The sequence below is a fragment of the Pezoporus flaviventris genome, unplaced genomic scaffold (assembly GCF_033815535.1).
Source record: "Pezoporus flaviventris isolate CSIRO_AGI_PZ_B2104156 unplaced genomic scaffold, CSIRO_AGI_Pfla_v1 ptg000078l, whole genome shotgun sequence".
In the NCBI taxonomy this organism is placed as follows: Eukaryota; Metazoa; Chordata; class Aves; order Psittaciformes; family Psittacidae; genus Pezoporus; species Pezoporus flaviventris.
Window position 1 is genome coordinate 12,318,808 of NW_026892626.1, and position 21,879 is coordinate 12,340,686.

Sequence of the window (21,879 nt, forward strand, 5' to 3'; positions counted from 1 at the left end):
CCACCCTAACAGGAAAGAATTTCTTCCTTATATCCAACCTAAACCTCCCCTGTTTAAGTTTTAACCCATTACCCCTTGTCCTGTCACTACAGTCCCTAATGAAGATTCTGTCCCCACCATCCCTATAGGCCTCCTTCAGACACTGGAAGGCTGCTATGAGGTCTTCATGCAGCCTTGTCTTCTCCAGGCTGAACAGCCCCAACTTCCTCAGCCTGTCCTCATAAGGGAGGTGCTCCAGCCCCCTGATCATCCTCGTGGCCCTTCTCTGGACTTGCTCCAACAGTTCCATGTCCTTTTTATGTTGAGGACACCAGAACTGCACACAGTACTCCAAGTGAGGTCTCACAAGAGCAGAGTAGAGGGGCAGGATCACGTCCTTCGACCTGCTCCTTTTGATGCTCCTTTTTCCTCTTAAGCCACCTAAGCTAAAGCCGCTTACTTGTTTTCTTGTCAGACTGTCTTTGTGGCAGTTGTCTTTCAGGCTGAGACAGTGAACCTGACATTAAACGTTATTAATTAAAAGTTATTCGAGAGAGAATAGTGTAAACTCTAGTTACCTGTGCTTTAGCTTTCAAAACATTTTGTGGGTTTGCAGGCAAACTGACTGAGGGGCTGGAATGTGAAGACCCTTGTTTTCCTCCATTCCCTCATGTCATCTCTGCCTCCTCCAAAGCATCAAAGCTCATCCCCCTCAAATCCACGGAGGGAAACCGAGGCGTAGTTTCAGTGCAGCTTACTGGATCCGTGATGCACTCTTGAAGGCTTTTTGATTGCAATGTTATTTCCTCTCGGAGCCAGTGTGATTCCCTCTGTGCCACAATAAAACCACTTAACAATCTTTCTTCCCTTTCAGGAGAAAGGAAGCAATTTTAAAAAATATATAGCTACATATATCTCCCACATTTCTAGGCTAAAGAATATATCACATGTAAAATGTTGTGGCTGTGGCTCTGCAGGCTCCCCCACATCCAAACAATGCAATGTCATGCTCCAAAACTTCATGACTTGTGAGAGTGCTGGGCTGATAATATATACATTGCATTTTTTGAAAGTTACAGTGCTGCATATCATTAGAAAGAGAAAATACTTCTTTGTCCTCTGATCTTGAGCCCTGATTAGTAGCCATGTCAAACCTGAATTAGGAGTATTTTAAATTGCAGCACTCACCCGTATTAGATTATTTCAGAATGCTTTCATGGCTCCATGTGAGTAATTTGACAGATGGTACCAAGGCACTTGGTTGTAATGCAAAAGGAATATAAAAAATTGCCTTGCTTAAAATAAGAAAGTAAATTCTCAGAAAAAATCTATACCAGTTTCAAAAGTGTGGCATGTGCAGCATAAAGAAGTGAATGTGAATCCTTAATGCCAGAGCCTGCCTTGAAACCCCAAGTAAACTCTCATGCAAGTAGCAAAGCTGTCCCACATGCACAATGATGAAACATTTGCATTCCATGGTTCTGTATCTGTCTTGATGATAGATATGTGTATGTAGGTACAAGCTGTGTTCGCAGAGTATGTGAGTTAGGGAAACATATCCAGCTGCTGTGAATTCATGCTAACTTTGTGGCATAAATTAGGTGGAAATTTTCCAGATTTGTATTTAAAAATGGCATTCTCGGGAGCTTTGGAACTAAACAAGCCCCATCTGCTTTAAAAATTATGCAGCACCATGAACGTGCCACAGTATACATCAAAATTTGGGATGTTGTGTAAGAGACAGCAATTCCTTGGCTAGCAGGAAGATTTCCAAAGAACGATTTTTTGCATGTCTCTTCTTGAAGCTCTTGGTTAAATGCATGCATTGCCTAAAACTACTAAGTTTTTAGTGCGAAGCATGAACTATTTTCAAGTCTGATTTTCAGATGGAAGTCTTATGACTGAACCATTTTAGTTGGTAGGTCCTGCTCAGCTAGGAGAGGGCTCACTCTGGCACCAGCCAACCCATGGCCATCCATCCCATGTCTGCTACATAACATCCATCTTTGAAACAAAGATGCTTTGATTATAGATACTGCTAAACTTGGTTGTGGTTGATGCTGCTGAATAGGAATACCCAATGACAGCTGAATTTTCCATAGCTTTTGCATCAACTAACTGTTCCACTTGTGAGCACAAGGAGGAGAAGGTCATAGGGAGCGATCAGCACAGGTTGACCAAAAGTAAACAAGCCTGACCAACCTCATTGCCTTCAATGATAGAACATTGATCCTCATCGCACTCAAAGTGCACATGTAACATGTGCAGTCCTCCAGGGTCTGTTCTGTGGCCTGTTTATGACCTTTACGAGTGACCTGAAGGAGATGATGGAGCATGCTTTAGTCAGGTTTTCAGGTGACATTTTGGGGTTCAACATTTTTAAGACTCGTGGGTTGTGTAAATCAGAGCTGACCACAGCAGAGTCAGACCAACACATATCAGCATGGGATTTGGTATTTTGTGTCTCCCAGAGCGTCTCAGATATAACAGCAGAAAGGTGCAGCTCTATACAATGACAAACCTGCTGTACATTTGTTGATTGAGTCTGACAGGGCTGCTCAGCTCTGTTTTCTTTCAAGTTTCTCTGCAGCTCAAACGCTGCCATGTGTTACTGTAATGAACAGCAGAATAGTGGCTGGGGTTTGCAGAGGGACTTCTGTATGTTCTTGTTCCCTGGAGATACTATATTGCCCAAATTACTCATAGTAAAGTTGCTGTTCTGGGGAGAGAGGGAAGAGAACAGAAAGGCTGGTTCAAAGCTGCTGTAAACAATTAGTAAACCAGTGTGTAATCTGACAGCACATCAGCTAGTGCCCTGACTGCCTTTGTGTGAGGCAGCTTACTCACAAAGCAGTGAGGCCCTGGACATATGCCCTTTTGCAGGTCCAGCTGAGCCAGTGGAAGGTGGTGTTGATCCAGATGCTCCTCAGTGCTTCTTTGCCAGAGGTTGCTGCCCTATCCTATTTGCTGCCAGAATGGGTTTGCATGAGCATGTACATTTTTGCTTCAGGCAACATAGAATCATAGAATAGAATCATAGAATAGTTAGGGTTGGAAAGGACCTTAAGATCATCAAGTTCCAACCCCCTGCCATGGGCAGGGACACCTCCCACTAAGCCATGTCACCTAAGGCTTTGTCCAACCTGGCCTTGAACACCACCAGGGATGGAGCATTCACAACCTCCCTGGGCAACCCATTCCAGGGCCTCACCACCCTAACAGTAAAGAATTTCTTCCTTATATCCAATCTAAACTTCCCCTGTTTAAGTTTGAACCCGTTACCCCTTGTCCTGTCACTACAGTCCCTAATGAAGAGTCCATCCCCAGCATCCCTATAGGCCCCTTCAGATACTGGAAGGCTGCTATGAGGTCTCCACGCAACATCAGTAGGGCTGTTGCAAACTGGCCCCAGCAATTTGGCTGTTGTGAATTAGAGAATGCTCCCATACTTTGCTTGGTGTGGCAGGTCCAGTGCAGGAACAGGGACAATGGCTCCCATGTGAGTGCTCCCAGTGAGTGCTCCCATGGCACAGCTGGAGTGGGAGGAGGCCAGCCCTCCAAGGCTAATGGCACCTTGCATGGAAGAGCACCCCCTGAAAAACAAGGTCAGAGGAGCAAAGGAGCTGTGAACTCACACCCTTCTCAGTGTGCATCAGCTATCTCAACTCACTTTCAGAGGGTGATTGCTGCGTCATTGCCAGTGAATGGCCATATCCACCTTTTCTGAAAACTCCCTGTCATGCTCTACACAGGCCTTGATTACCATTGTCTTTCCCCTTGGCTCTCAGGAGTCTGTTTTACAGATGCACAGATGTTGCCCAGAAAATCTCCAAACCATAGAATTGCCTCATGCTTTTTATGCTTTTTGCTCCACTTTGATATTTCCCTGAAGGATGCTATGCCTCCTTTTGTCTATTTCTGGATGGAAAGTCCCTTTGTAATGACCTGATATTGCTGTTATTTTTTTTCTTTTTAATTTAAAAGCTTGCTTTGGAGTTGTTTCTCCTTCCATGACAGTAAGTCCCAGGAATTATTTTTCTTTTTACATAATTTGCAGATCTGTGGCGTGAAAACCAGCAAAATGCTGGGTGTTAACTACTGCACATCCATTGCCTTCCCATTGCCGCTGTGACCCTCCCAAAGTAATTGACAATTTATCATCCAGTAGCAACTCAAACTGAGCAGTGTGCAAGGGGTGAATTCCTGCTGGTTTTGCATGGTTATTAAGTGTCCTTCTTGAGTCTTACACCTTGACAAGTTCTTGACACTGGAGAAGAGTTTCAGTTCACCCGTTACGGAACTGTGGCCACCTCTACAACAGGCATGGCAAGTTTTGAACAGGGTCCGTTTGATCCAAACTAAGCTGTCCACGGAAGGGTGGATGATTATTTGTGGCAGACGTTTGCCTGTCCTGTAATGACGTGGGAGAACAGCTCTCTAAATAACAGGACTGACAGCGGCTGCAAACATCTGCGGATATGGGATCTGTAATCTCTCCTCTCAGACCTTGACATTGCTGTTTAATCTCTGCTATTTGTGACTGCAGTTGTGTTTTTTTTTATAGGAGTTGTGTAAGATCCCCTGCAGGAGGGAATCGCCGTGCATTTCTCATTTGGATGGCAGTGGATATCGCATGTATATGTCTCTGCGCACACACACGCATATATATAAAAACAAAACCACAGGGAGCTTTAGTGCAAACATTACTGCATACTTCAGAAAGCCAAACAGTGGCAGCAGTTAGTACATGGGAGGGAGCTGTTGAGTTTCCGGGTGGTACAATAATGAAAAGTAGACATGCTTTGGAGTCCTCGGCAGCCCTGATAGTGACACCCATGAAAGCCCAATATATGCTTCAAGGACAATATACCCAAGAGAGATGTAATCGGTCCCTATTAAAGTGCTCATTGTTTTGGAACTGAGGACTTTCTTCACTGATCAAAGAGCTACCTTTGATTAATCAGTTTTGAAATTACTGAATTTCTAAGTTCTCATTTTTTGCTTTCCTTAGGGGACATATTTCTAAAGCCTTTTGATCTTTGGTGCTAGGTATTTAGTAAAAGGCTGGTATGCTTTTACAAAAAGAACCATAAAAGTCTGGTCGTAAAGGGTAATGTGTATAAAGCCCTGATCAGGAAACATTCAGAATACATGTTCAGCAGGTCCATTGACTTCAGTGGTTCTATGCACACTCACAGGGTTGCTCTTGTGCTCATTGTTCAGCAGGATCAGTGTCTTTAAAAGGTAGAATCAGGCTGCTGGTCTGTGGAAGAAAAAAAAGGGTAGTATCTACTGCAAAGGTCAGAAAATATTTATGTGGCATCTTACACTAACAGAGTACAGGCGGCACAAATCTTTACAAATAGGCATCCTGCTGGTACCAATTGGAATGTAGGAGGCAGTTATTGTCTCTCAATTGTAAGTGTCGCTTGATCCCCAGGGAGGCATCTAATGGATGATATTTGCCTACTGAGAGTCCTGTCTTTTCTTTCTGTACTTCATTAGTAATAGTTCAGGGTCCTCCTATTCATAAAAAATGTATGCACTGCTTACCTGATTTTTCACAAGTGTTTTATGAAAAAGGATGTTGTCCCTACAGAACTAAATAGAACACCTTTAATTACATGATGTCTTCCTGTCTGCAGGCAGGTTTTACCCACTACCTATTACCAAGCCAGAGAGAAGGAAAGAACAAAGCAGAGAAAAGAGAATAAAATCCAAATAAAATAATGACAATCCGCACATCCACTTGCCTCTCGGAAAGTTTCCCCACTCCCCATCCAAGCTGTGTGGCCTGGATCAATATTATGGCTACTTCAGAATGCAGAAAGCTGTCTATGGGAAGTGGATGCCTCACTCCTTCTGCAGAGGTGGAGTTGTGATCGGAAACAGTTATGTTAGCAAGCACGAACAGCTTTATTCATAACAGAAATGTTGCAGTTGTATGACAGGGTTAAGCATTACTGTCCTACTGTTGCTAGAGGGAGAAAGAGGTCACAAGAAAGAACTCAAAATACCACAAGTAGAGCTACCTGGAATAATTTCAGAGTCAAAACTCAAGCTGTAACAAATCCAAGTCTCTCCCTGGTGCCTCAAGGGGTCTATACTGACCCGTTTCTCTTCCCCAGGATCAGGGACTGTCATTCATTTTCTGATACTGTCTTGGCTGATTGCTGTCCTATTTTCTCACAATGTTTTAACTAGGATTTACTTTCTTATAGAACTCCTCAACATACAGATTATTTAGTAACAGAAATACCTTACTTTAATGGTCTCCCAGGAACTGCTCTGTGCTGCTGGGATTCAGTTCAGAAACACAGATCTACCTGCCTTTATGATTGCAGTGTTTCTGCATGGGGCACTCACCTGCGGTGGCAGAGAACATGCCACACTGCCTTTCATAACCCAGACCTGTTTGTCCCCTGTGACCTACAATAGTGCTGTGGATCCATTGCAAGTGTGAATTGCAAATGGATTTATTGCACGTGCTAAAAATCTGGCAGTAGGCTAAGAAAAGTTTCTTATGTTAGCCACCAGCTTTCCAAATGAAGGGGCTCCCTGCAGGCTGTTTGATGTGCTCCTGAACTGGGCTCTTCCACTGACTCGAGGCTGCTTACCTTTCCTTCAGACCCTTCCACTGTCCTGAGGAGCTGCTTCTCCATGTCTGCTCCTGTTTGCACTTAAGCCCTGGTGAGAGCTTTGCTGAAGGAGAATCAAACTGGCCAGTATCAACATCGGTTTGGTTTTGTTAAATTGAGCATGTTGTGTTTTGTTACATAGCTTGGGGTGGTAAGAGAGATCCATTAAACTTGAAGTTAATTAGTATGGGAAGACTGTAATTTATCAAGATTGCCTTAATGAAAGCAAGGGCATTGCTATTTAATTACCAGGTGCATTTGGATCTTTTATATTATTTTTTCCTTTTTTATTTAATCAAAAAAACATTGTAAGTACTTTGCATATAATGAAAGCAGAATAGATTAGAAGACAGGAAACCAAAAAGACATTAAAACCCTGCGGATTTTTTTGCTTTGTTATTAAGTACATGTGTTTATCAGATAAGAGAGCTTTAACTGCTGTGGTCAGTTCTCATTTTGTATCTGAATTGTAGCTGAAAAGATGCCTCAAATGATAAAGTCCTAATTTATATTACCAGGAAGGACTAAGCTTATAGAGCTATTAAACCAGAATGTGCTTGTTGCTTCTTCTGCTTCCCTGTTTCTGAGGCCTTCCACTGGAGCAATGGGGACCTTCAGATGATTTGAAGAAATGTATAGACTCAGTTGTGTTTCATATTGTGCACTGCTTTCTTCTTCATTATCCTTAATATAAGATAAATCACTGTAGATTGAAACTTCACAGTTACTTTCCTTTAAGGAAAATGATACTGCTTTCATTCACAGAAATGGGCCTAGTCCCACACCAGTTCCTAATCACGCAGCACTGATGTGAGAGAGTGTGGAATGGGGTGTTGTCATGTGAAGTGCATTGAATAACATACAGAAAGTTCTCTCCCAGGAGGGTTGTTACCTGCACAGCTTGCGCAGGCTGTCCATCCATCGCCTCCCATTGAGAGATGCAGAGCTCACCCCACCTGGGACAAGCATTTCTGGGTGTAGCAATCAACACTAAGTCATTCCTCATAGCTGCTTGGGGTGGCACCCAAAACTGCAGTACTTGTATTGTGAATAGTACGTGTCTTGTACCGCAGCTGGCTGTGCATTTAGCTTACATGCCACTGCGAGGTGTGCAGAAAGACATTGACTCCCGGTCTCAACGGTGGCTCACGCCTGCCATTGTGGGAGTGTGGAGATTGTGGAACTATTCCTGTGCAGTGGGAGACACCTGCTGTGCAGTGCACAAATGGCAACTCCACGCTGTACTGTGGCCAGCTATGGGAGGTAGGTGTGATATTAAGTTTGCTCTTTGTAAAATACAACCTGAATGTAGGGCTTACCTCACTCCTCAGGCTGTAAAAAGAACCAAGAGTAGGTAGATGGTCTGCATGGTTCCTAAGTCTTATTAATCTTGGGTTTTATGCAGGTATCTACACCTACTCCGTATCTCTACATGGCTCCCTTTGGCCTCCTGTGAATGCTGATAATGGTGATAATATCACTTCCCTACCTCCCAGGATGCCTGAGTAAATGCATTAGAAATCTATTTAGCTGGGGTAATCTTTCTCTAGTGCTCCAGTATAGCTTGCCCTGGTGGTTGTGTCAGTTGTGCAACTATGGTATTTTGTACTAAACCCACTATATGCAGCCACTGCTCTCCTTATGCACACTGCTGTGGGAATTATGCACTCCGGCAATAAGCACACCCAGCTCTGACAGAAGTTTCTGGAACTTGTGCGTGTTGGTGACTGCAGTTTAAAACCCCGTGTTGGTAGCGTTGGGTGTGCTGTCAGAGCTGAGATCTGCGGGGTTTAAACAGTCCTGTGACAGCTGCAGGATGGATTTCAGTTTCCACGGAAACTGGCGCTGCCTCTCCAAAATCAAGGTGAAGTGTTGGCTGATTATCTAATAATAATACTGAGCATTTAAATATGACGTTCTTCACCTTCCTCTTGCAGAAGGAATTTCCATTCCTATAGCATTCAACAAAAGCAGTCAACATCTTACGAATGCACACTGTTGTCATAGCTTGGGCTGTGTAATCTACTCTCCAGGGATGAAAGACAGAATTCGACCTTGACCTGCTCAGCCACTGAGCCTTATGCACTCTGCTGTTAAGATAAAGGGCTAATTTGCCCCTATATCTACTGCACAAACCGGTACCATTGTTTAGAGGACAAATTACAGAATAACAGAAGTTCTTTTGCTTTACTGTGTGTTTTTACACTGTCTTTCCAGAACGTTTTTGTTCTCAAATACATTTCCTTGTAAATAATTCTCATTACATAAAGTTTTATCTGCTCACACTCTTGCTTATCACCTGAATTTAATCACATTTTGGCTTTGTGCTCACTGGACTATGTTTTGAATCAGTGAGTTTCATCGTTTTGCTGAACATTCCTTTCTCCAGGTCATTGATTCCTAAGGTTAACAAAATGAATCCTCCTGCTGATCCTTGTTACGTCCCACTGATCTCCTTGCTATATCCTGAACTGCTCAATTACCTTTTGCCTTCAATTTCAGAGGCATTTATTGAACCCACAGATCAGTCTTTTGTGCAGGAAGCAGTTTCATACTGGATTCAGGAACATGTTCATGTGACTATTGCTCATACTTACACTTCAGTTTGTTAGGGTTGTTTAAGTTTTCTTGGTTAATTTACTTCTTGACATGCCCTTTTAAGTGTACTTTCTCCACTGCCCACTGCTGATTTTCTGTCTCTCTTTCTAATCTCTATTCTTTTCCATCTGCTCCTGAATAATATCTTCCACTGTTTGGTAATGTTGACTTACCATTTTGTAGTGTTTTATCTTTTCTACCCTTCTGAATCATTTGAATCCTTTGCCAGCCTTTATTCATTTTGGGAAGAGAATAAGAGACAGTACTCTCCTGAAGGATGTTTGCTCTGATTTCCTCAGTAGGAAATTGAGGATTTTCTTAAGCCTCTCTTTCCCCTCACTAACATCACACCCCTCTTATTTTTTTTTTGACTGGGGGTTGACATCCACTTTAGCCAGGTTTGGTGTGATCAGTTGTAGTTCAGCTTCCATGTACTGGGGAGAGCATGGAGACACAAAACCAAAGAAACAACGTGTGTGGCCTAACACCCCATGATACCTTTTGAATCAGCTAGGTATTAATGGGAAATGGGCAGAGCATAGGTTTTACTCCTTTTAAATCTTCCTCCAACCCTAATGACCTCATGCATCTATAGCTGAGTCTACTCTCATAGTTTTTGTCTTTTCTAGGAGTGCAATATGAAGAAAGGGATTTTTACACATTTGTGTGCCAAGGGGTTGTCTTTAGGTGTGTTTATAGCAGGGAGGGCCATGTGTCTGTCACAGACATAATAAAAGAAGCTCAAATTAAACTTCTGGCTGCAGAGAGCTACTGTGCAGTCTGTCTAGAGCCACTATTACTCTGAGCTGCATTTTTCACATCAGGAATCTGTTATTTCCAGTGCCCAAGGACCATGCAGCTGTTTACAGAACATACTGACATCCTTGAACAAGTCATATACCTTTGGCAGTGGCTCAGATGTCTAGGGTCTCAGGAATAAGCAATAATACTCAAACTCTCAAGAACAATAGCTTCTGTGCTAAGGAGAGGCACATTCTGAAGTGACGGAATATGACTGGAGATAGGGTTTGAGACCAGAGCACTGACAACACAAAAGATACCACTCCTAATCAACAAGCTTACTTACCGATTCTTTTTAGAAAACAAAAAAAGCCAAAAGTTCTGCCTTGAAAAAGTACTTTTTTGACAAAAACCTTTGTTTTACTGGATCATTTCTTATCTTAGGTGATCCTATTCTATTTTGAATTTATCAAGTTAATTAACAAAGCCATTCTGAGGTTGTGTAATTTTTTCACAGATGAACTGAAGCTCTGGGCTTCTCTGAGGAAACATAGAAGTTGAATGTGTGAGATGAGCACCCTGAAAACCTCATGGTAAACCCCTTCACATTCAGGCAGTTACCTCCCAATTGGTGCATTGGAGATATTATGACATACTTGAAAAAAACCAAGCCCCCGGGCTTTAAATCAGAGGTGAGGGAGGTGTGTTATGTTTAAAGAAATAAATGGCCACAAAGGCACTTTTGTTTAAAAGCCTCCAGGGCACTCTGAAGTGCCTCATAGCAGGGGGCAAAGCCTGGCTGAGCAGAAAACTAATAGGAAGATACGTGGAGTTTATACAATCTCGACATTGAGTATAAATTTGAATTGAGTATGTTTTGCCAAGCAGCTTTGAGCTACTAGTTGCTGCATTTTATTGGGAAAAGGAGTTTTGGTGACTAGCTGGGTAATAATATGTGAAAGAAAAACGAACAGCCTTGGGGGAAAAAAGGCTCCTTATCAAGATTAGAGCAGTGCACTGCTTCACAAAGTGTTGGAGACGTGGCGTCTTCTACAGCATGTGCTGTGATCCCACCAAAATACTGCTAGCAGCTAGCTCTCCATGAGCAGGTCACCAGCCACCACAATCCCTGTGGTTAAAAGTTAAGCCTATTACCTTAAAAAAGGTGTCTATTAAGCCAAGACAGAAAAAGATAACTAGGTAGCCTGGTTTGTTGGAAGCACTTAGGCCATTCTCAACCTGGACAAGTCAGCTCCTTCTTAGAACAAACACACATTCAACAGCATTTTGGGTGACTTCCATTTCAGTAATATTGTTGTAACAGGAAAGAGAAGTAAGTTTGCCTTAAGCATTTTTTTCTTTGAAACAGACAGAAGAAGGAACAGAGAAATTACAAGAGGTAGTGAGTTTAGCAAACCTGCACATAAAAGAACCTTACATAAGAATAAAATGCTGCATTTACAGCTGTAAAAGTGCACACCCGTATAATTTAAAAATACAAAGCTACTTTTACTGTGTTTCGGGGCTTGCTCTTCTTTAGTTCAGGTGCTGGGCTTAAAGTGTTTAACCTCATTGCACTGGCAAAACCAAGCAATTCATACAGCACTGGGCTTTTAACTCATCATAAGTGAGGAAGTTAAACTTGGTAGTTAGTGCAACCAAAGTGCAATCGTGTTCTTCACACTGTGTATGTTTTGACTGGCTTGTAAAAAGAATGTAGAAGTTCATGGCTCTCCCTGGCAACTTCTTGTGATGACCGAGGCAAACATGATCTGCAACATATTCGGCCACAGCCTGACTCTGAATAAGAAGACAGGCTTTTATCAGACAGTGGAGAAAAGTCGAAGTCAGCTACCTGCAAAAGGAACATCAAAGAGAGTTTTTAATTTGGGTCCCACTGGCTTGAGTAAGTCCAGCAAAAATACTTGGGGCCAGAAACAGCACTTGGTCCTCAACCAGTTTCAGTCAGTCACCAGCTTCAAACAGACTTCTGATTTATACCTGTTGCACATCTCATAGGTAGTCTCTCTAGAGGTATATGATTCATATCGTGGTATGATGTGAAATGGTTTAGGTACTTTCCAAAGGGCCATAAAAGCTACTTTTGATTTAGGAGCTCATGCTTATTACCAATACAGTAATGCAGCATGTGAAAGCTACACCAGAGATGGAAGGGAGCTGAGGAGATAAAGGTCGTATACTAGGGTGGGGTGACGATTTAGTGCCACTTTTAGTAATGCACCTAGAGTTTTTTACTCTCCTGTATTCTGTCTCGTTATCCCCCTTCTTTCTTTCATGTAACAACTCTAAGGCAGATCCTCTGGAAGGGATACTTCAGTGCAAGCACCTGCTTGGGTATATTAACAAACTGCCCATGATAGCCTGGCAACTTGAATTATAGTTCTCCACAAGCCATAAGCCTGCCTGTTGCTTCAAGTGTTTGCCTGCACTCTTCAGATGTTTCCATGGAATGCATCAGCCACACTAGAGAAATGCTCCCTCCCGCTCTTAGTCTGGACATTAAAGAAGGGACATGGCTGAAAGGTGTCTTTACTTACTACCCTAGCTCAAAGTAAGAGTAATGGAATACCTCCACGAGATCTTTTTGTTGTGTGTTACTTCGGAAGGTTGTGTACAGCACCAGTCCTAGCATCACTGAAACCAGAGCAATGCAGAGCAGGACAAAGAAAGCTGGGTGGATCCCTAGGAAAGAGCACAAGGGCACATTCATGGAGTGATACAATATAGTGAGAAGGAAATGATGTTTTAGGAGAAGTTTTCATATTTTTAGACCAAATTACATCTGTGTAACAAGGAATATTTTTTTTCAGCCCAGATCACTTCAGATCTTTGAGATCTCAGAAGTGGGAATGCAGAATTGTGAGATTGGTTTTTCCCATACCTTTTTTACCCTCTTTTCCCTTTAACAGTCTAAAAAAATCTCCACTCCTTTACATATGTTTGTCCTAAGTCTCCAGTGTGTTTGTACCTCTGTGGTACCCAAAGAAGACAGGAAGGAACCTCATCTTCACAGCAGCTAGCAGCCTCCATCAAAATGTATTTGCATACTTAGTCCTGAATGCTCATCAGTGACTTCTGGACTGAGCTGCCCTGTCTGTATACAAGTGTTGGCCCATGTTGAGATGGTATATCTATTCTATATCACAGCCTGGCTGTCCTCTGGTCCTCTTCACATAACCTCTTTCTCAGATGATTCAGGGATCCAAGGGGAGCATGTGTGAGCATGCATGGGGAAGCCAGCAGGTATTCCTGGCTGGAGAAACAGAAACTTACACTGAACTGGAGGCCTAGAAAAATCTACCCTTAAAAAAATCCAGAGCTAAAGTGAACAAAAAGAATTGAGACTGCTTAATTAAGGGAGTGTTATAAACATATATGTTTCCTAGTTACCCTCTTTAACTACAAAAGCCAGACTATTTAAACTAAAAAATATATCATTTAAGTAAATCAACCTTCCCAGGAAATTCATTAGCTTCAAGATACTCTTGAGACTAAGGGTTCAGCAGGATGCAAGAAGCTCAGAGAAACTACAGTAGGCACATTATAGGCTGTCCTTTCTTTTTCTCCTTCCAATGCTTTCAGGGATCTATACCAGTTTCCAGAAACCTCATCTGCAGGCTGGTTAATCCGTAATTATCCGGTTAATCCATAATTATCTTTGACATGTTTGAGGCTGTTGGTTCTCTGACAGGTGGGAATCCCTGTGCTGCTCAGATCAGCTGCCTCTCACCTGTTGGCCACACTTTGATTTCATGGTACGTCTGTAGCATCGTCACGCCGTTCTCCACTCTGACGCTGAGGCAATACTGCCCAGCATCACTGAAGGTATGGCTAAGGTTGTAGCAGGAGCCATTAATTACCACAAGATGGCACTTTTCCCCTTCTAGTGGAATGCACTCGGCCTTTATGAGCCAGCATAATGCTAGCGGTGGGCTGAAATGAGACAAGAGCAAAAATAAAAGAAAAAAATTGGTGAAAACTTTGCAAAAATTTCACCTAGGAGCTGATGAATCACTTGATTAAAATAATATAAAAATTATGAAAATAATGAAGTTAATCTAAGTACAAATAGAGAAGCAATTAACTACACAGTCATTCAGTTTATAACATTTGTCTATTGCGAAAGTCCTTTGTAATGCTTCTACAAAAGCAAGCCTTTCAGATGACAGATAAATACCTTCATGGGTCATAAGCAGGCCTTTTTTGGAGAAAATGCCATAGTCCTTCTCCAATAATGATAGAAGGAATCTTTTTTCCTGCACTTCCAAGGGAGTATAGGTTGTTTTTCCTTTGTTCTTTTCACACAGAAGAAATCACTGTTTATGCTATGGAAGTACACCCAAGACTTCTGATTATAAAATCCCCACAACCAGAACTGGAAAGAACGCAAGATGAGTTCTGTACAATGGACTAATAAATGCAAATAAATTGCAAGGATCACAGTACTCTCTTATAATAACAAGTATGTTCTTATTTGCTACTAAGTAGCCTAGGTGCAAACCACTTCATGGCCATGTGTCTTCTCACAATATCTATCTTGATGCCTTTTATTTACATTTTAAGACCCTTGTTCCAACTGATTCTGCTTGGACTTATGCTCTGTGGACTTTGATTCTGACAACCAGATAGAGCTTTTCTTTACTCCATCTTATTAGTATTTTGTTCCTTATCTCTTTAGAACATTATTTGCTAAAGAAAGCAGTGCGTTTATGAGTTTAGCTCATTTTCTAGCTTTGTTTTTGATAACACATCTCTAGAGCCTTTGTCATTGCTTCTCTATCATAAGCTCCTATTGCATCAGTCCCAGTCCTGTGGCCAGGAGTTCAGGTCTGGTAAACACTGTCCATCTTAAAGACAAGCCTCCTTTAAAGATCTCAGGTTCTCCTGTAATGGCTTTTGGCTGTCTGTATTTATTGGTATGCCACCTTCAGTTTCCATTCTTGCTAATCTGCATTCACTTTTGAATGCAAATGGTGCTGCTTTGTCTATTGGGGCTATTTATGCCTTTGGCAAACGATTCTGTATTGAGCGCTACTTGCTCCATCCTACATCTCCGCTAATAGCCCTGGTCTATTTGGTTTGGGTTTTTTTTTTCAATCCAGCATTAGCCTCAACAGCTCCCAGTAGGAGAACTGGAAGTAAGCGTCACTCTTCTGCTCTTCTGGAGTATAAATGACTTCTGTGGTTATAGAGTTTTTATAGTGAAGAAGTTTTCCTGAGTGTTTCAATGATATTTAAATTACAAAAATCATCTGATATGTTCTAAATGCTGCAGCTTGAGAGAGCCTGTGATAGGATTGAGGTGCTCATGACTCTCCTATTATCATCCCTGCATGGACCCCTTCTGTCTTATTTCATCTGTGGCAATCTCAGCTTTGCCTTAATTATTCCCCAGACTCATTATGCCCATGAGCCAGTCAAGGATAACTGCTGTGCAACAGGGCTCTGAATACAATTTATTTAATGGTGGGGAAAGTGGTCAAGAAGAAAAATTCAAAAGGAAGTTTTAAAATGTATTTATATCCCCCCTCCCCATATTTCTTTTTTAACATTCTCTTTACAAAGATATAAAAATAACGTTTGCTTTGTGTAGGAGGATTCTACTTCTCTGTAAAGATTGAGGCTCTTTCAGGCTCTTAGAGAGTTCACGGTATTTCAGGTCAGGAAAATCCAATATTCAACAGCATTTTGTTCAAAGGAAATTTCATTTTTGTTTTAAGAAATAGTTCTGTGGAGTGCAACTCACTATTTTAAGGAAACGGTGTGGAAAAAAAGTACACAAAAAGGAACATAAATAGACAAAATAGAGAAAAAAGTTGTGTTTGTACTTACGTGCCATTGATATGAAGAGATAAATTCAAGTCTTCCATTACGTGAGTCTCTCTGGAGCCCACTACATTAATGCTTTGAACAGCATCTGAGGAAGGGAAAAACCAAACCATATCACACTCCACATGTAAACTTGAAATTCCCTGGTTTTCCAGTGAAGGTTTATTTTCACAGACTTTGCAGGTTTTAGCTCCATCAGTTAATCAATTAATACTTACCACACCCAAAAAAGAATCCTCCTGCTAGAGCTGTTGTAAGTTTTCTGAATTATTTGTGATTTCTTTTTAATATACAATCAACTACTTTGTTAATCCTTCACATTTTTAGTTATGTGCTTGTTTACTCCTGAACATGATCAAATTAACAAGACTTTCCTAATGCTTATTTAACTAATAACAGTTAAATAGCTGGCATAAATTAAACAAAGAAATCCTCCATAAATTACAGTAAGCATTTTATTGTAAGTTTTAAGTGTATATGAGACTGTTACAAAAGACAGTGAAACTTTTGGTAAATGAAAAAGAAACATAAGATTTTATACATTTTCTCCTATTTTTTTTCTGTGCTCGAACAGCACGATGTCCATTTTGCAATAGAAACACTTAACTGAATAACAACCAGTTCTTGCATGGGAAACAATGCTAAAGTTGTATTATCACATTAAAGACAGATTGTATCTGTAGCTATATAGCAAGTTCAGTTTTAGTAAGCAAAATGTTTTATAATTACCTAACAGCTCCAGAGCAGTAGTGAAATCACCAGTTTTCTGCACTGTTTCTCTTTCATGTATGATGCTTCCAATTTGCTCCCATTCAGCTATGACTTTAAGATGCACAGTGCTATTCCCCATGGTAGAGTGGTTATAGTAGATAAAGGGTTGCTTCGTGATCTGATAAACTCTATGTGCAACATGAAAAGATTTAGAGCCAAAATCACCTTTTACGAAGTAATTGCATATTTCTGATTTAAAAGAGACAAGCTCTAACCCATGTTTTTTAAAGAGAATGCTACAGTCTGTTGTGATTCTAGCTCTACTTTATGTCCGTATCAGTAAGGATTAATGTCTGTGTCACCACCGACAGAACTACTATCAGTATATGACCCAGAGCATATCTATGCATTTTTGATCAAAGAACCTAAATCTAGTGCTAAAAGAATTCACAAAATGAAACAGAAATAGCCAGTAAATTATAAGAACTACTTTTACAGCAGGTGGCCTATGAGCTAATTAAAGCACTATGGTGGGAGTGGGAGGAGAAAAAAAAAAAAAAGAAAAAAAGCAGTTTTCAAAGACTAAATCCTATGATTTAATTTTGTCCTATGATTTAATTGTTTGTTTGTTTGTTTTTTCCTAGATGGGCATCTGAATCAGAGCCATCTTGAATACTCTTTAAAGTAAACAAAGAAGTCACACTTACCCATCTCCAAAATCCCAGTTGTAGACAAAGGATGCTGACTTGAAGTAATGACTTGGGTCATGAAGACAGAAGGAAATACGGGTCACAGGGCCCGTGGAAGAGCTAGAACCATGTGTGATAAATCTACTGTGTTCTATCTTGGCAATGGTAAGATTCCCTGTGATAAATTCTGCAGGTGATAAGATGGAAGAAGAATGACAACAAAAATCACTTTCATTGCAAGCAAAACATTACTTAAAATGTACTGCATAAGCCTTTTTAGGTCCTAGTCCAAGTGGTTAAGTGTATTTTATATCTATTACTCAGTATTGTTACATGTGTTAGTGAAGCAGAGAAATTAAATTACTTGCTTAGGTTAATACAATGGGCCATGATAAAGTTTCTAGTAGAACTAAGAGTAATAATCCTGGTCTGATTAAAGTTAATGCCAATTTTTACTATGGATTTAAAAAGAACTGTGATTAACACAAGTATCTAGACAAAGGGATGCAGAATCAAACCAATAGACCCACCCTTCATGTTTGGGGTGGCAGATTTTGTTTGTTTCTTTTGTGGGACTTTTATGTTGCTGTTTTTTGGCTTTTAGTTTTAGCTACTTCCATAGAAATGAAAATTTGACTACTATGAATAACAGATGTGCTATATATTGTGAATACTGAAAGGCAGAAATTTTGATGTCTGTGGCAGATCCTATGCTAGAGTTTTCTACAAGGGCTACAAAGGCTGATCTAAAACCTCTTCTTTAACCTATCAATAAAGAGGTTTTTATGATGATACACATACCAGCTCATTATAAAATTAATGGCCTATTAATTACCAACAACAGATTCTTACCCTGTTAACAATTCATTAAATTTGGTTAACTGTTCTCTTGATGATGCACTAATAAGAATCACAATTAATGCTTCAGAATGGGGCCAGTAATTCAGAACTAACTGGACTTGTAATTTATACAAGTTATTGGCAACTACCTTTGAGCACCTGCAAAACCCCACTAGGTGCTCTTGCTTGGGAAGGCAGAAAGGTGCAGTGGGATCTTACCTTTTACAGCTATGGAAAGCTTTTATTCCTTTTGCTTGCAGCATGAGAATATGACAATGCAAAGCAAGAAATGAATAAGTAGACATTCAACATAGCAGCAGTTCTTAACAGAGAAAAGATCTTGTGTATACTTTTATCAGACTTATCCAGTAAGCTTGGTGTTTCTCGAAGAAAAATCTCAATAGCTAAAATGTCAGCTATGCCCTATGGTTATCTCTTTTGTCTTCCTCCATGTCCTTATCATTGGCTGGAAGCTGAGTCTATTTTGGAGTATGTAAGTTGAGCACTGGGATGCAGGGTTAGAGGGATATCGTTATAAGTCTCTCAAAGAAGGGATTGTGGGAAGATATCAAATGATATTTCATGTCAATCCTGTATCAGTGATTAGGTTAACCATATCACAACATTGGTCAGTTTGTCAAAAAATATATATTTATGGTTATAAATGTTCCCAGTAAGCTGCTTAATTATTTGAAATGCAGCCATGACTTCACATCCAGTTTCAGTACACTCAGAGATTGAAAAGAAAATGTAATGGCTCTGTTGTACTGATGGCCTAAGCTTTTGCTGTGTCATGCAATGGGAAAAATCAGTAGATTGTCACTGCTGCTGGTCATACTAACTTTAGAAATGCCAAGAAACAGTACAGGAAGCATTGTTTTAGGAGTCTGGACATCACTGAACAACACTGATGTGTGAACTGCAGCTACTGAAGCATCTGTTTTCTAGCTCATTTTCTCTAAATGAAACAAGTAGGAAAACATGGACAGGATCACACTTGCTTCCTGTATGCAGGTAGGCTACAGCACAGCCCAGTTAGTACAATGCCATCCAAAACCACCTTCCATCAAAGGAGTATACAAATCAAAGTATGTTGGCAGAAGCCACATTTATGCCTGGCTTTCATGTTTCTGATGCAAGCAAAGGAAGCAAGCATCCTCATCTATACTGAATTCCTGAATACACAGAAGTTGTAAAGCCATTTTACCTGTAATTTTAAGCACGGTGTCATTTCTAGCAACCGGCCGACATAACCAGCAGTTTCTGTGAGTCACCCAGACAGATATGGGAAAAGTCCCAGGAAATTCACCAGTCACATTCATTATGGAGTTAAACTGCTGCTCAGATTTCTCTATCAGAATAAGGGGAGCATAAATCCAGTTGAAGTGATACAAGTTTGATGCGACATTCTCATTCTTCATACTTAGACTGGCGTGAACAGTGGCTTGAGCTCCCGTTGTGATGGGACCATTGTTGGTTATCTCCAGAATATACTTCTCTGTGGAAATCATACGAAGAAAAAAAAACCAACAAACCGACACCTAGTTGTATTGCATTTTTAAATTCATTTATTTACACATTTTAACTAGTCAGCTGTAGTTATGTGTTAGTATATTACTTCTTTTTTAACATTTAAAAATCTGGAAAAGGAGCTGTTGCATCTATATATGAGTTCAAACAAGTAGCATTAAACAACATGTTAGACTGGGTCCTAGAAATGTTAACAGTAGCAGGGAGCTTCAGATTAGAATATGATAAAAACTTTGATGAGGTTTTACAGGCAGAACTAGACAACACAGAGCAAGTTCCCTTGCTGCACCAGGAGTATTGTGTGCAGTTCTGGTGTCCTCAACATAAAAAGGACATGGAACTGTTGGAACAAGTCCAGAGAAGGGCCATGAGGATGATCAGGGGACTGGAGCACCTCCTGTATGAAGACAGGCTGAGGAAGTTGGGGCTGTTCAGCCTGGAGAAGAGAAGGCTGCGTGGAGACCTCATAGCAGCCTTCCAGTGTCTGAAGGGGGCCTATAGGGACGCTGGAGAGGGATTCTTCATTACAGACTGTAGTGACAGGACAAGGGGTAAAGGGTTAAAACTTAAACAGGGGAAGTTTAGGTTGGATATAAGAAGGAAATTCTTTCCTGTTAGGGTAGTGAGGCACTGGAATAAATTGCCCAGGGAGGTTGTGAATTCTCCATCCCTGGTGGTGTTCAAGAAGGAAATTCTTTCCTGTTAGGGTAGTGAGGCACTGGAATAAATTGCCCAGGGAGGTTGTGAATTCTCCATCCCTGGTGGTGTTCAAGGCCAGACTGGATGAGGCCTTGGGCGATATGATTTAGCGTAAGGTGTCCCTGCCCATGGCAGGGGGGTTGGAACTAGATGATCTTAAGGTCCTTTCCCACCCTAACGGTTCTATGATTCTATGATTCTATGAAAGTGTAACATGGAACACTGGGGTAGGCTAACCCTGTGCTGGCTTTCCTGCACCCATCAGCTTTGGATGGGGTGGAAAGAGAACGCAAAGCATCTACTTAGTGCCCCCCTTTTATTTCACATATTGCAGGCGCTGAGCAAATCTGGTTGAAAAATGACTGTGAGAGGTAATGTTTTAGTGCCTGAGCAAGAATTCCATTTCAAAAGGGAATGGCCCTGAGTTCAGATTTTTGAGTTAATAGAGAAATGCCCGTGACTTGATGGTCTGGCACAGAGAAGTTTCATGTCTCTAGAAGAATCAGGCTACCCTCCTCTTTGTTTCAGCAGAACTTGGGAAAAAAATAGCCAGCTAACTCGTGCTTATCTAGCACTTCTCCTTGGAGGTTATCGCGGTGCTTTACAAACCAGGGCCACACTGAAGCCCAACAACTGCAGCAGTTGAGATTAAGTGGCTAAACCAAGGTCACTCAATGAGTCACCAGCAGAACGAGACATTTCATCCGATTCAGGGACTCCTTCTACCTTGCCGACCTCTCTTTGCAGAATCCTGCACAGCGAGGGATGGAGGATGCACAGATGCCCTGGGACCCGCGGCACTGGGTCAGTGGAGGAGGCAGAAGTGCAGCTTCTGGGTGAGGAAGTGCAAAGCAGATCCCTAGCTCCCCAGGATACCCCAGCTTTAGCGACAGCACCAAGGTCGCAGGGCCCGAGATCAGTCTGAGAAAGTGCTTGGAACTGTCTCTATCCCCTGTCATAGCTCGCAAGCCTGGGTTAGGGAACCATCACCCTCCCACAAGTAAAGCACCTTACGCGCCTTCGCTCCGCCGCCTCACCCCCCATCGCCCGCTCCCCGGCGGTCGCTTACCAGCCGCCGGGGAGGCGCGGCCGAGCAGCAGCAGCACGCAGGTCAGCAGCAGCATGCCCAGGGCGGCGGGGGCCATAGCCACGCACTGCAGCGGTGGGTCCGGGACCGAGTATCGCCGCGCCGGAGCCGGGCGCTGCCCCGAGGCAGTCCGCGGTACTGCGACACCTCTGTCCGCTCCCCGGGACGCTCCCCCGCGGCAGCGCCCGGCTGGCCTCTCCCGGGGAAGTTCCTGCCGGACGGTGTTGCCAACGGAACGGGATGCTGCAGAGTCGCGGGGGGGTTAAAACTTAAACACATAAATACAAAGCACAAATGCCGCCCATCCGCGGAGGGGGTGGGCACAGCCTTGAGCGCAGAGACCGTGCTTTGGGGTTGGTGGCTGATGGAGTATTAGGGCTGAGGACGCCCCAGTCGCGGACAGTTCGCCGCGGTTATGCGGACGCTCCACGTCCAGGCTGTCGACTCCCTGCAAGGTGCGCAACGGGAGCTTCTGGAGGGAGCCGGGAAAACGGCTCCCGCAAACGCAGTGCAGCTT

The 21,879-nt window shown here is 42.0% G+C and overlaps 1 protein-coding gene across 1 annotated transcript; it reads right to left on the reverse strand.

Moving 5' to 3' along the window:
• Positions 1–11,237: 11,237 nt before the first annotated feature.
• On the reverse strand, positions 11,238–21,521 carry TMEM130 (transmembrane protein 130). The gene is made up of 8 exons (XM_061473623.1): positions 21,345–21,521; positions 19,254–19,544; positions 17,225–17,393; positions 16,536–16,705; positions 15,810–15,894; positions 13,708–13,910; positions 12,547–12,659; positions 11,238–11,811 (listed from the first exon to the last, which is right to left on the reverse strand). The coding sequence occupies exons 1-8, from the start codon at positions 21,418–21,420 to the stop codon at positions 11,635–11,637; spliced, it is 1,284 nt and encodes a 427-aa protein (XP_061329607.1). The 5' UTR covers positions 21,421–21,521; the 3' UTR covers positions 11,238–11,634.
• Between the last annotated feature and the right edge of the window lie 358 nt (positions 21,522–21,879).